Raw genomic sequence first — 15324 nt, forward strand, 5'->3', positions numbered from 1 at the left:
GACCCGATAGCGTCAAGTCACCAGCGATAACCCTCGGTAGCTTCCGGGAAAACTTTCAAAATACAATCTGTGTGAAAGCTCTGTACCGGAGAAAACGGTGAACTACCAAAATAAAACGACAAGCACTAAGTAAAACAAAAACAACAAAAAAGTTATTTTATCCTCCTTTCTGCACAAAGACGTCTGTGAGTTTTATAAGAAGAAGATAAGGTTGTTAATAGTGATACTCCAATCAAGTTATATATGTGAACATCAACCAGTTATATGTGTGAGCATCATGGAACAGAATCTAAACATATGTGACATAATCTAAACATAGTCATGAAAGGTGACCTTTGGGTGAAGATGTGATGTCTGTATCCATCTGTCTGTTGTCCACATTTAAGCAGGCAAAAGGACAAAAGCACAAGATGAAGCTCTTATTTTTGCTTTTGCCTTTTTGTGAAAAACTTGATAGCTTTTCCTCCACGCAAAAATTAAGTGGGCATTAATAAACTATTAAAAAGGACTAATCTAAACATCTGAAATGCCATAAAAAGACAAAAGCAGTGGGCCACCGACACATTACACCCAGGGAGCTGCTCAGTAATGGAAACGCATGGCATGATGCTCCCAGTGCTTAATTTTGTTTGGAACTCAGCAGTAGTGAGTCAGCAGAGGTTTAGCAACTTTTACAACTGTGAGCGTCGTCGACTCTGCTCCCTTGCTCTACGTGGTCTGCCACTTTATGGTTAAGTTGCTGTGGTTTCTAGATGTCTCCACATTGTAATAATACCACTCAGAGTTGATCATGGATATCTAGGAGGGAAGAAATTTCACAAATGAACTTGTTGTAATGGCAGCATCCCGTTACAGCACCACACTGGAATTCAGTGAGCTCTTTAGAGCGACCCATTCTCTCACAAATGCTTGTAAAGACAGATTGCACGGCTTTCATAAAGCTAAAAACACCTGAATTCAAAGATTAAAAGATGTGGACTCATAGTTTTGTCCATTGTGCACTAAAAAGAAAAGCAAGGCTCTTCTTTGAACACAGCAGGTGATGGTGTGACCATGTATGGAAGGCCCCAAGTGCCAAAATGAATAGAAAATATAATTAATGATGCATTAATTAATTAAAATGGGAGCTAATTAAATATTTTTTTAATGTTTTCATTTAAATTAATTAAATCAAAAATATTTGGTCAAATGTTTAATAATGTATTTTATAATTTATTTTAGAATTCGTGGTCCGCCGTAACTTAGAAGCTTTTAACATGAGTCACCGCCCAAGAGAAGGAATGAAGAGTCTAATCAGCAGTGTTGGGGAGTAACGGAATACATGTACCGCCGTTACGTATTTAAAATACAAAATATGAGTAACTGTATTCCGTTACAGTTACCGTTTAAAAAGGTGGTATTCAGAATACAGTTACTTTGTTGAAATAAATGGATTACACTGCGGTATTTTCCTGTTTCATTTTGTCGCGGGTCAGGACTGTTTGGGTTTTGTTTGACAGCTACGTTCTGTTGTTCCAGGCGGCAGTGTTACGGTTGCCATGGTTACAGGGCGTCACGCTCTCTCTCTCTCTCTGCGACTGTGTGTTTCCTGGGTGAGAGAGCGCCTTTTTGTTGTTGTTGTTGTGCTAAGCTAACAGGCAGAATGCTACAAGCATAGCTCTAAAGAATGTAGCATCATGGGCAGTGTAGTCCGTGTTGCAGGGAGAATGGACTACCATACACGTTATGTGTCTGTGAGCGCGAGGAGGGAGAAAAAGGGGAGTGGAAAGGTACGAGTTGTCATCGAGGAGAAACGGGCAGCTGGAAGCATGTAAATATAATAATAACCACTTCAGCCAAGAAGAGTGCCTGACGAGCCCAGTTGTAAGTAAGCTATTAAGACTCGACTGTACACCGTGTTCGTGTTTTCCTCCGAAAACAATAAGTTCCGTTGGAGCAGTCTTTCAACGCCTCTCTCTGTCTCTCGCTAGCAAAGTTGACCCACACAACAAAGTAAAGCTAGTTTTCGGCTACAAGCCGACAGGGACCCCGCCGTATTAGTCAGAGGTCCCTTTACTACAGTTCGGAGATGCGGACCTTCAGTAATAGTAATAAATCACACAGCAATAGTACATTCACGTTGTTGTACAAAGCATGATAATATATTAAGTAATCCAAAGTATTCAGAATACGTTACTGTCATTGAGTAACATAACGGAATACGTTACAGAATACATTTTGGGGCATGTACAGTATTCTGTAATCTGTAATGGAATACATTTTAAAAGTAACCTTCCCAACACTGCTAATCAGTGTAATGAAATACAACAGATCTCTGTGGCAAAGGCCAGATTACTTTACTCTTAATATACTAAACACACACTTACTCATACCCTGTGTCTCTATATGGAAACTTTCTCCCGGCCCACACAAACTCAGCCCAGGCAGATTTTTCCTTAACGGGCCTGGACCCCCTCATGTGGAACTGGAGCTCAGGTTAAAGCTTGTGGTTAAAAGACCAGTGGGTCAATGTTTTGGAACAAAGGAGATTAAATGCTGCTGTCAAGGACAATTCAATAAGATCCACAGCAGACACAGGTTTTCCACCAAGTTTTTGTTTTCCTTATGGCTTTGGATGTATAACTGGATTTTTGTTTTCCAGGCGTTAACTAATAAAGATACATATCAAAAAATGTAAGAAAGAAAGGAACGATTATAGTCATCCTTTTCAGTAATTGTTTTCTGCTATAACTTACTGAAAATGCTGCATTCTTATTACAAATGTCTGTCACAACCAGAGACACCACAAAGACACATTCAGTGGCGTAATCTGCAGTCAGGAAGGGCCTCTGGAGAGCTGAAGAGATGCTTTTCACTGTGAACACTTGCTCGGGCTGCCAGGATGAAGCTGACTGTGAGTGGAAATACAGTTGTAGTGGACAGCAATGAAGTGAGATGCAAAGGCAGGGGTTTCCAAATATTAGCAGCTAGTGATTGTGCATGTCTGTCTCAGACGGACAAAATGGAAGACTCTACTTAGGAAAGGTAGGGGGGGCTAAATTTGTAGCAAATAAAAATGGGTTAATAGCTGGATTAAGGCTGTCTCATTCTTTCTGAAATGGCATGAAGATTAAGCTTGGATATAAGACTATGTCTACTTTTCATTATTTAAGCTACGTTGATTCTAGAACCAGTATTTTGCACTGATTGTAATGGTTTAACAAAAGCTGAGGAGAGAGCAGCTTGGAGAGATCTCTGGTTTAATGACACTTTCCTGTGTATTCAGTCTCACATCTCATTGGAGGCTCCAAGCATCCTAACTCGACTGCAGAAATGAATTTAAAGACCCTTAATGAAATGTATACAGGTGCAGCTTTCACAAAAAATGCTATATTCGAATGAATGTTGCTTTGTGCAAAAATGTGATGCTGTTTGTCAGGCTGAGTGTTGGTTTTGCATATGTCAGTCATAATACACTGTCTGTGCATGAGGTTAAGACTGACATCAAAACAATTAAGGAGGTTAACAGGGTGTTAGTCTACAAGCAAAACATGTTGCATTTGAAACATCTATTATAATCTCAATTTAGGTGGGAGTAAACAACAAAAGCCAGATGGGTGTTCTGGGGGGTCAGGTCACTATTATAAACCTCTTTGTGTTTGTTAGATGAGAATTCAAAATGTATCACTAGCATGTGGTCACTTACGACAGAAATGCCTTTAAATTTGCTTCTTTGGGGCGTACAGTCATACAAACAGGCATCTGTAATCATTATGTTGCCATGCTATCAGCCTGGTATCCATGATGACCGCCATGGCAACGGTTGTTGAGAGCAGAAAATTCTGATTTCTGCACACCCACGTGGTACAAATGGAAAAAAGGGCTGCCCACTGAGGGAGATCTACAGTACCAAATGCATGTTATACAACACTTTCTGATCGGTCGTTCAGAGGCATCAGCACTGTGCAAACCTGACTGAGGCCTTTGCATGTGGGTTTGAATGTTCTCTCTTTATTTGCGTGGGTTCGCCTCAAGCGCTCAAGTTTCCAGTCAAACTAAAATCTGCATGTTTAGGACTGCGGATAGTTTGCTCGCTGACCTTTGTGTAAACGCTCCCTCTTTGTTTTTCAAAAGTGCTGCAATTCAGAACCACAGCAAAGGATTTTAATGTTAGTTTGCTTATTTTGCAGTAACACTGGCCACTACGAGGAGTGGTGAAATACCATTACAACACCAGACATGTACAGTACATTTTCCACAAATGTGACCCCTGATCTGCAGGGAAACCTTCAAAACTTAATTTGGAAAGCTATCCTATCAAACTTAACTCAGTTTATGGTAAAAAATACTCATAAACTCATAAAGTTTATTTAACTTTAGCTCCTCCTGGGTGTCTTAAATTTTTATTGTTCATGTTAAATATTGATTTGTTACTACTGGAATTTACTTTCACAAAAACCAGAGATGCAACAAAACAGAGTACAAAGGGTTAAACAAACAGTAGAGCTCACAAAGACTACAGGGAGGCACAACAGGAACGTAACACAACAAAAAGCATGCACTAGTTACACACTGAGGGTTGACTGGAAATGGGAAAACTAGGAAATATGGTGAAAATAATCAAGACAAACGCAAAGAAGGAAGTAAAATTGACACAAGGTATGAAAAAAAACCTGTAGCTAGAACTCGTGTAATAAAAATGAGCCTCAGTATTATAAAATATGAAAAAAAAAAATTAAATTCAAATACAGAAAAACCTAAACACAAATCCAAAACTCACATTTGTTAACTAAAGATTCAAGTTTTAGACACAGCACATAATCCTGAGACTATGACACCCATTCCTATGCTTTTTCAAGCTTGGAGCTTTGCCTTTAGCTACGTTATCTGATAGATTTTTTCCTCTGATAAAAGTGATGTTGCACTCAGTGTCAGTAAAGTCTTGTAACACTGAACGAGCGTGCTCCCTTTGTTGCACCATCAGGCTGGTTTATCACAATGCAAGTTTACCCTCTAGTGGAAGAGTTTGGTTTTGTTCGCAGGAGCACGCAGTAACAGAAAGTGCGCACCTCATCTTTATCTGATTTTCAAAGACAGAATGATAAGGTGAGGATTTACAGGGATTCACTGCTTTTGTTGAACTGTTGAAGGTATTTGCATATCTCCAATACACACGCTTTCTTTTTTGTTTTTGTTTTTATAACTGACCATTTTTTGTTATGCCTTGAAAAAAATACCATTTTCAAATCATACTTACTACCCAAATAATGATTAAGAACACAGATTGGGTTTGACTGTTTCCTCAGTCACTCCGAGTGTGATGGTTTGCATTCTTGTGTGTGATAAAACAGGCTTAGAGGGAAGGCTAAAGAATCTCAAATATCTCTCAAAACAAAGACACAAAGATAATTTTACAAAACTCAAGTCAGAAATTAAATCATCCTGTCACGAGGGACTTTTAATACACCCTGCCACCACCCACCCACCTACACACACACACACACACACACACACACACACACACACACACACACACACACACACACACAGAGAGAGAGAGAGACGCACGCTCGCACATACAAATTAGGCAAAGAAACATGGCTGAACAGAAGTGTGGCAGTTTTATTTCCAGACAATAAACATGAATATAGATGATTTCATGTATTCAAGAATTCTGATTGTGCAATAAGAATAAAAAGGTGGGCAAACATATTTTTTCAATAGCTTCACACTATCTTCAGTTATCATTCTTTTCCACTCCCAGTCACTCCCAAGCCCAACCTGTTCAACCTGTCCAAACCTGGAGCACAAGTGTGACTTATGTGAAAGTCGACTAAAGAGGACAAGGTGTGTTCTTAGGTACGATCTTCTGCTACCTTAACCATTACCCTGGTTAAGATTATTTTTTAGCATTTTTAACGTTTCTTAAAGAAGAGAAGATGGAGGCCACAGAAAGGGAAAACACAGAGGACATTGAGACTCTCATGGAGGACATGGACTACATCCCTGGTCACTTCCACCTGGATCTAAATCTTAACTGTGATCCTACTGGGCCAGTGAAGCTGAGACATCGGGACACTTATTTAAGACAGGAAAGCCTGCGAGCTGAGCTAGAAGCAGAAGTTGGATATTTGCAATATGCTGTGCGAAATCTGTTGGGCCTGCTGGCTTTTAACCTGGAACAGCTGGACACTGCTGAGGAAATATTCAGGTGAATATTCACTGCCATCTTTTTTTAAGGAAGAATATGCAGAAAATTCACTGAGTCAGAGGAAAGATATTAAATACACAGTGAATACATGATTTCTTCAGAGATCTTGACTGCATTTTCTTTTCTTTCTTTTGTTTTTGCTGCCTTGTGAAGGTTGTGAAGAAGGTTTATATGTGTAAAAAACATCATACACATTTTTATTTTAATTCAAGTAACTTAGCTCTCTGCAGACTTCAGACATTAAAATGCTGCTCGATTGTCCAATTTTTACTATTTATTGACACTTTTATTATCGTATGATTCAGCAACACATTTATGGTGCTGCAAGTTGAACCCATTTTTCTGCAAGCAACAGAAGACTGGTTTAATTCCAGCCAGAAATACAAAACTATGTGGTATTAGCTGCTATAACCCTTTGTGACAAGAGACAAGTCAAAAGTATCTTTAAGAAGAATTGGTAAATAATGAAAATCAGAAATACTCATTTGTCATATTAACACGTTAGCATTTGGTTGACAGCACTATTCACAGCTGCAGGTGACAGAAATGTCAGTTTCTGTCAATAATACCAAGGTGTACACCCATCCATCCATCCATCCATCCATCCATCCACCTATCCATCCATCCATCCATCCATCCATCCATCCATCCATCCATCCATCCATCCATCCATCCATCATCAGTTGGGTGAAGGACAGACCACTTAGTCCTTTGAGGACTTAGTTTGAGTAGTAATCTAAAAATTAGTTTAGATTAAATATCTTTGCAAATATGAGAACTTTGTTCATGTAAGCTATGTAAAATTTCACTTAAAGACTAAACAGGAGGTGTCATTCAACTGGCACAGCAATTGGCCAGGTAGTTTTACCTGGCCAGGTGTCTGTGTCCACCCCTATCGTAATGAATCAATCAGATCTATATTTTGAACATATAAGTAACAATAATGGACAAAAAAAAACTAATAAACGTGAAATCATTGAAAGCCATCTTATTCACATGGAGAAAAAAAAATGCTGACCACTCCCAGTTCAAAAAAGAGTGGGAGGAAGCAAATGCTTATTAATTCCTACCCCTAGCTAGTTCATCATACATGTCTGTTTTGATTATACAGTGTAAACACATATAAATACATATATGAATACATACATCTTTATACATTGAACTTTCATTTTTCAACTATAACTATCCACAAGTATTCCTTTTTTAATATGTCACTATATACAATTATCAGTTCTTACTGCACAGTACAAGAAGCAAGAAAATGAAGAAAAGATAATTATCCCATTGCAACATAGTCATAACTGCAGTAGCTGGTAATTCTATAGTTAAAATTCCAACTTCACTCACAGCTGCCATTTCTTATTTTTTTAGTTAGATGCTGTGTGAAATGTTTTTAAGTGCCTCCTGGATCTGATAGCTCTTTATGTTAATCTGGACCTGATTCTAAGCCCCACCGTCTGTGTGTTCTGGCCTTTCAGGGGCATTTGCAAAGAGGACCCTGGGAATCTGAACGCCTGGGCAAACCTGGGCTACGTGTACGACAAGCTGGGAAGAGAACTGGATGCAGGGGAGTGTGTGGACAAAGTGTCCAACCTCATGGGCTTAGACGGCGGTGAGGCGTCTCAGGATGAGATCAGGATTATGGCTGCACGCTGCCTGGTCGAGCAGGCCTACGTCTTTCCGTACGATATAGAGCTGGGACAGCGACGACGACTTGAGAGAGCGACTGAACACTGCACTGTCTTTTTACAACAGAGCCCTGCATTATGGGGGTGACCTGGTGAGAGATATGAATACTTTAAATAAAGAGACAACACATGGTTAACTGCCAAGAATCACATTGCAGAGTGTAAAGACAAAGCGGAGCACTGATATAATGACTGGTTAGATGGTGAGCATTCACATCATTCTAGCTTTTCTACTGGATGGTATTTTACTGCGCAACACTGGTAATTAGATGGCTTTGAAATCATTGCTGACGAACTGTGTGATTCATTTCCTCCCACAAGAATTAACTGAAGGAATATGACAATGCTCAAAAGATTACACACAGGAAGACAATGAGGCCATTTTACTTTGTTGTAGTCTAAAATCACAAATTTAGTAGCAGATAAGAGCTTTCAAATCATTGTTTCATGTTGTAGGGAGCATTTAAGTGGGGTATTACTTAACTTGTGGTGCTGTTTTTCAGATACCGATAGAGGAAAAACGAAGCTGGTATTTTAAAATGGCAACAATCTACATAAGGTACAGGGTGATATGATTTAGATTACTATCACCACACAGTGTGAAAATATTCAAGTTATTTTTTGTCTGCAGGCTGGACAACATAGTAAAGACCAAAGAGGATTCTGAGTACTCCAGACTTTCGCACTACAATAAAGGACTCCAGTTTCTGAAAGAAACACTGGAATCTGAGAAAACACAGCACAAAGGTAAACATGTGACAGTATTGTATTGAAATTAATCCACTACATGTACCAGTTCTTACAGATGTTCAAGTTTCAGTACAGCAAAAAGTATCAAAATGAAAGGTGTTCATGAAGGCTGGCCACACCAGACTCTTTAATAATCAGAGATTGATTTACATGTATTAGTTTGTGCAAAATTTTGCAAAAAGGTGTTTGTATTTAAAATCTGATTATACAAACTAACTAAAGACAGATCAATACAGTCATGATAAATGCTTTCAGTCATGGAGTCAGAGAGAAAAAAGAAATACAAATCTGTTTCGCATGTGGTCCTTAAAGGTCTCAGATTAAAACTACAACACACAACATATTAGATCATGACATTATATATTTCTAAAAGAACGTCTACAATGATCTTACACAACCAATTCTGTCTGAAGAGGTCATTCCCAAACAATTTGGAAAGTCAAAGTCAATCATTGCACAAGGGAAAGATTATTATCAAGAGAAAAACATTCAACATAGTCCCAACAGTCTCATTATGATTATTATGATTATTATCATTATCATATTATCATTATTATTATTGATTGCAAGTCGGTGAAGGTGTATTATCCATATCAATGAGCTACTAGTTTTTGTTGCTGAAATCATTTTGTTAAAACTACAGGCCAGTTCGTTTGTCTATTTCCTCAAGTACATGCTATTTACAAAAAATAAAAGCTGAAAAACCAAATCTCCTCGTCTCTCCCATCAGCTCTAGCTTGGTGTTATGTCGGCATCATGTTAGAAAGGAAGAAGGAGTTTTCCCCTGTGCCCATGTCCATACATGACTGCGGTTTCTCGGCTTCGGATCCTCTGTCCTGTTATGGAACTGTGAGTTAACTCATGCACCTCTCACCAAGCTGGGAAAAAAACAATTACTTTACCTCAAACTGTTAGGACTAAACCTCTGCAATCAGCCTGTCATCTGACTTTTGTTAGAGATAAAGTATCTGAATTTCAGGAGTGGGGCCTCGCCTCCGAACACACTCCTTCAGGTTCTTACCTATGTTCCCCCAGTTCTACAAGCTGTTCGTTTTTGTGCACCTCCCTCGCTCCCCTTTTCAATTCTTTCCCTTCTTCACTTCTATTTAGTACACGGTGATCTTCCAGGCCCGGGAGCCGCTGCCAGTCCTCTCCGAGGCCTTCCCCAAACTGCAGCTCAATTCATGTTTAAGCCATTCACCTTTATCTGCTAAAATGCTGTCAAACCTAAAATGAGGGCCAGTGAGTGAAATGCGTTTTATTTGAGATTTTTCAGTTCAAAAGATTGAAAAATATGTATCTAACTAGGACAACAGAAGGTTTTATTCAACTAAAAACTGCTGAACAAGTCATTAACTCACTCACTTACTAATTGCTCATTTGGTTTAACAATGAGCGACAGACTGGCGACCTGTCCAGGGTGTACCCCGCCTCTCACCCTATGACAGCTGGGATAGGCTCCAGACCCTGAAAAGGATAAGCAGAAGCGAATGGATGGATGGGTTTAGGAAATACTGCTGCACTGTTCCCTTTTAAGATGAGATAATAACAGCTCTGTCTGTGTTTCCAGGCCATAAATATGGCCAGTGACGATGCATTTATCCTGAACCTTCTGGCCAGAGTCTTCTCTCTGCTGGGTAAACATGAAATGGCTACAGGGATCTGCAATATGGCCCTAAATGTGCTGCCAGATCCAGAACTCAACTGGCAGGCTCACTGCACCCGTGCCAAGGTACTGTAGCTACGACTAATCAAGTCAGTTGCTATGACAGCTCCTTTTAAGGCCAGAATAGCTGTATTAGTTTAAAGTGGCTAGTACATGTAAAAAGTTTACATATTTGGACAACATGTTCTCTGTGTAGATCAATATAATCCTTTACATGGGGGACCTCGAGAAGGCAAAGCTTGGTGATGGTGGAATCCCAGACCGACAGAAGCTAATTGAAGCTAGAAAAGACTTAGACAAAGTACTCGGTGTACGCCCCTGTCTTCGAACACATTTGGAGATGGCCCAGGTAAAAGCATAACGTGCAAAGCTGGTCAAATTCTGTGTTTCATGTCCCAACAAGGCTTTCAAGTTGATCTTTTTCATTTCAGGTATACTACTACATGGGTGTAGATGCACTCCAGGAGAGCCTTTTGGTGGATGAGAGTGCAATAAATAGTGCCCTGGTGAGTTTGTCTCACGCTCTGAAGTTTGAGCTGGGAGACTGCTTACCGGAACTTCATGTGCTCAGAGGACGCTGCCTCCTCGTGAAAGGCGAGGAGCAGAACGCCGTAGACTGCTTCAAAAAAGCTCTGGAGTTAGAGAAACAAGGGAGCAGAGACACCACAGCCCTGCGCTGCCTCTTACAGGCTCTCCTGACTCTGTTCATGCAGGGAGACCCTGACCCTGGCATTGTCATCACTCAGCTGGAAATGTGGGTGCTCAAGGCAGAGGAGCTGTACTCTCAGGACATAGTGAAGGCTGAGCTGAGGTACCTTTATACAACACACACGGCAGAGGTTACAGAGTTATCGAGGGTTCTGATCAAGACAGGACGCCTGGACCTAGTGAGGAGGCTGCTGGATACAGTGGTGCCTAAACAGCTGGCTAAAAAGAGATCACTGGTCTTTAGGTCGGTCTCATTAACATGATGCAAAGATATGGCTTGAACAGTTATTAAAGAATGACTTAACATCATTTCATGTATTTAAATAAACAGCTCTTACTAAGTGCTGCCTATACAGCATTTACAGGATGTTTTCTCCAAACTGTGATTAATCTATCGTTCTGTTCTTTGTAAGATAATAGCTGTAAGGTATCATATTTTTTAGAGTGCTTCGCAAACTGAGTAGTTTTACATCTTAAGCAGTCTTACTGCTATTGCAAAACCCACACACTGTCCCACTACCTCTCACTTAGTAGATATTTTACCACTAATGACCTGCAGATGGGGGTATATACCATAAGATTGTTGAACCAAAAACAGAGTTGGCAACAATGTATTGTGAGCCTTTGAGAAGTGTGATGTAAGTGTTTATAGGACATTTAAAATTGCATTTAATAAAATAATTACTTTTGGAACACTTAATACACCAACTCTTGCAGATGTGGAATCTCACAGGTTTGAGGGGGTACAAGCATTTAGTTGACACAGTGATTGTTGATATTTTCCTTAATTTAAATACATGTCTATTAATTTGTAGTTAAATGAATAAGTTATGATGACATATACAAAGCAAACCTGTTGCTTCATCCTGCTGCAATTTGAAGGATAAAATCACACAGAAATGTATGTTGGGACTCTGTATTTTTTATACTAACATATACGCAAGCCTTAGTTACCGTTAAGGAAAGTACAGCTGGTTTAAGGGTTTTCTTTCCTCAATATTTGAAAGGTACATTTCTAAATTAGGGGTGTAATCTTCTGTACTTAAAAATACTTACCGGCAAGTACAGTAGAAAGTGAAAATAAAATGAAAGTAAGAGTCTGGAAAGAAGATTATTGGAAAGATTATTTTTGCCAAAGTTTTTTTTTTTTTTTTTTTTTAAAAAGATACAAATTAGTAAAACCTTTATATATGTTTTTTTTTTCTTTTTTGTCTTGCCAAGGATACCAAAATGAGTCCAGTGTGAAGGTGAGTGATTGTATGTATTTATGTATTTGCAAAAGCAGCTGAAGCAGTTTCCACCTTTCTGTGGAAGCCAAAATGGATTTCCATTCCATTGTTATTCAAATATGTTCACATAGCCTTGAGTTTGTCGTGACACATTTCAGACGTCTCTGCTGACTTCACTGCCACTACACTGGGGACTCATGAGATCTTGTTTACAGAATATAACATATTCTGAATATTCAGAATATAACATATAACAGTATGCTCAGGACGGATTTCATTCAAAAGTATAAAACAGTGCAGTCCCAGTTGGAAAATCACATTGTAAATTTTTACATAAAAGGAAAAATGCTTTTATTAAGTTCATCTGACAACTTCTTTTGTTGAGCGCCGGTGCAGAAAGATAGAAACTTACATGAAGGACAAAAACCACGTGAAAAAAAGTTACAGAACTACACAAAGATTTCAAAATGTTATTAATCTTTTAGTTCTATCACATCACAAACAAGAAGACTGAAAGTCACAAAGTAAACCTAGACTGAATGCTGAATGAGCTAAGGCAAAGACAAACTTTAACTCTGCTTTCTTTAAAAGTTAGATTTATGATAATGATTTGAGTTACAATTTGTCTGATCCCCCATCGTAAGGTCTTTGACCGTTTCTTGTTTTTATTATTGCAAATGTGTTTGATGAGTCCGAGGTCTTTAAAACAGGGATTAAATTAAAAATATGCATGAATAAAACATATTGTTCTTGTCTTTAGCTCATCAAAGCAAACCTCTTACCAGCTCTTTAAAAAAAAAGTCAAAACCAAATACCAGTTCACTTAGTCACACCAAACATAGTTAAACTCAATCAAATGCCTTTTTAAAGACAGAGCACACCAATGAAAAGCAACCCTGGCATGAAGCCATAACAGACTCTCATCTTTGCCTGTGGACTTAACTGGTGCAGGCTGCATGTTGATGACACTTGTGCTTTTCTTGCGAATTTTTAACTCACGGTGCATCTCACACCAAGAGCACCACACACAGAAACAGGAACTCATGATGTCCTTACAGATAGAACCCTGTAGAGAAATATTTGGTAATTATACACTTTTACCACTTTATCCAGTCATTAGTTACAGCTATAGCTCCTTCCTCCCATCACCCCAATCGGTTGTGGCAGATAGCTGCCCCTGCCTGAGCATGGATTTCTTTCTGTTCAAAATGAGTTTTTCCTTTCCACTGTTGCCAAATGCTTGCTCAAAGTGGGTCATTTGATTGTTGGCATTTTCTCTCTATTATTATAGGGTCTTTACCTTAAAAAATAAAGTGGCTTTAAAAAGATTGGATTGAATTAACTATTACTGAACTGAACTATTACTAATACTTGAGCATCAGATTCTCTTTATTTCTGACTGTGGGAATGTAAAAAACAGCAGAAATTTTTAACAAGAATTTCTTTGACAAATTTACCTTGATGCCGTATTTATATCGAATCCCAACCTTAATGGCCAAGGCAGCAGGAGGTACAGCAATTGGTATCCCAATGGCTGAGATCACAGCTGTGCTGAACATGTCGCATATTGGGACACAGCGGTGGTCTCCCATCTGTCCTACAACTGTGCAGGTAAGGCAAGGGCAGCACCAGAAACCATAGCAGCCTGAAAACAACTGCAGTTTTACGTCGTAATACATGATTTAAGCGACAACACATACTGTAGCTGAACAATTTCATAGAGAGTTGTTGATGCTTACAAGATGTCATGTGTTTACAACAGTCACAGAGGGTGGCACTCTAGTTTGTTGATGATTGTGTTTCCATTGTTGTTGAATGTTAGTCACAGAATAAATTCAAATTACCTGTTGATACATAGGAATCAGTACCAAGCAACAGCACCTAAATAGCAAAATTGTCACTTTCAGCAGCAAATATTTGTTGTTGATTCAAATGCAGAACATTGATTTGGATGCTGAAATGCATAGTAACAACATTAAAACAGAAAAAAACCCAACCTGCTATCTTCTACAGTTGAAATACATAAATGTCAATGTTAAATTTTAAAGACAAAAACACTAAATCTACACACAATGCCAATGGACATCAGTTACAGGCCCTAAGCATGTTTTAAAAACTACCTCATGCTTTATGCTAGTACTATATACTGCTTTATATCTTTCAATAACAATCACAATACATAACATTTCCTATGAAGAAACACGAAAAAACACCAACCAACAACAAAAAAAACTGTACCTGTCAAAGCTGGGTATGTTGTTGTGAAGTCAGGTAAATATGAAAGAACAAGCCTTCTGTGCCTTTTGTATTATACAATCACTTGGCAAAAACAATGTTGTAGAACCAAAATTATTGCCAGAAAAAGGGTTAAAACAATAATGTACATTAGGAATCATGTGTCCATGGGTTTATATTTCTGTAGGTGTGCCAAATGTGTTGTTGACTCCACATTAAACAAATCAGAATCAGATCAGAATCAGAATCGTGTTTATTGGCCAAGTATATGTGCAGACACATACAGGGAATTTGGTTCCGGTAGATGGTGGCTCTCAAGCACAGCAATGTAAATCTCACACACACACACACACACACACACACACGTGTCTATATATACACATTACACATACATACACAAAGCTATGTAAACCAACTATAAATAACGAATCTAAACTTATATACATAAAATACAGAAATGAATGAGGTGGAATGAATACTACATAATGTACATAAGGTGCAGTTGCAGTCTGGCAGTGGGAGCAGTGTGACAGGTCAACTGTTAAGAAGGGAGATGGCGAGGGGAAAGAAACTGTTCCTGTGTCGGGTGGTCCTGGTCTGCAGGCTTCTGTACCGTCTGCCAGAGGGCAGCAGATCAAAAAGTCTGTGTGCAGGGTGTGAGGGGTCTGCGATGATTTTCCCTGCCCGTTTCCTGGTTCTTGAGAGGTACAGATCCTGGATGGAGGGCAGGGGGGCGCTGATGATCCTTTCTGCTGCCCGTACAGTCCGCTGCAGTCTGCTCCTGTCCTGTTTAGTGGCTGCTCCATACCAGACTGTGATGGAGGAGCACAGGACAGACTCAATGACTGCAGTGTAGAA

At 39.1% G+C, this 15324-nt stretch overlaps 1 protein-coding gene across 1 annotated transcript; it reads left to right on the forward strand.

Moving 5' to 3' along the window:
• The first annotated feature begins 5820 nt into the window (after positions 1–5820).
• Positions 5821–14441, forward strand: ttc22 (tetratricopeptide repeat domain 22). Its single transcript, XM_040013568.1, is given in 9 exon segments — positions 5821–6190; positions 7669–7915; positions 7917–7970; positions 8382–8437; positions 8510–8625; positions 9359–9477; positions 10199–10360; positions 10491–10643; positions 10726–14441. Coding segments are annotated over 9 exon segments (1719 nt in total). The 5' UTR covers positions 5821–5918; the 3' UTR covers positions 11266–14441.
• The last annotated feature ends 883 nt before the right edge of the window (positions 14442–15324 follow it).

The sequence above is a fragment of the Simochromis diagramma genome, unplaced genomic scaffold (assembly GCF_900408965.1).
Source record: "Simochromis diagramma unplaced genomic scaffold, fSimDia1.1 OVJJ01000649.1, whole genome shotgun sequence".
NCBI classification, from domain to species: domain Eukaryota; kingdom Metazoa; phylum Chordata; class Actinopteri; order Cichliformes; family Cichlidae; genus Simochromis; species Simochromis diagramma.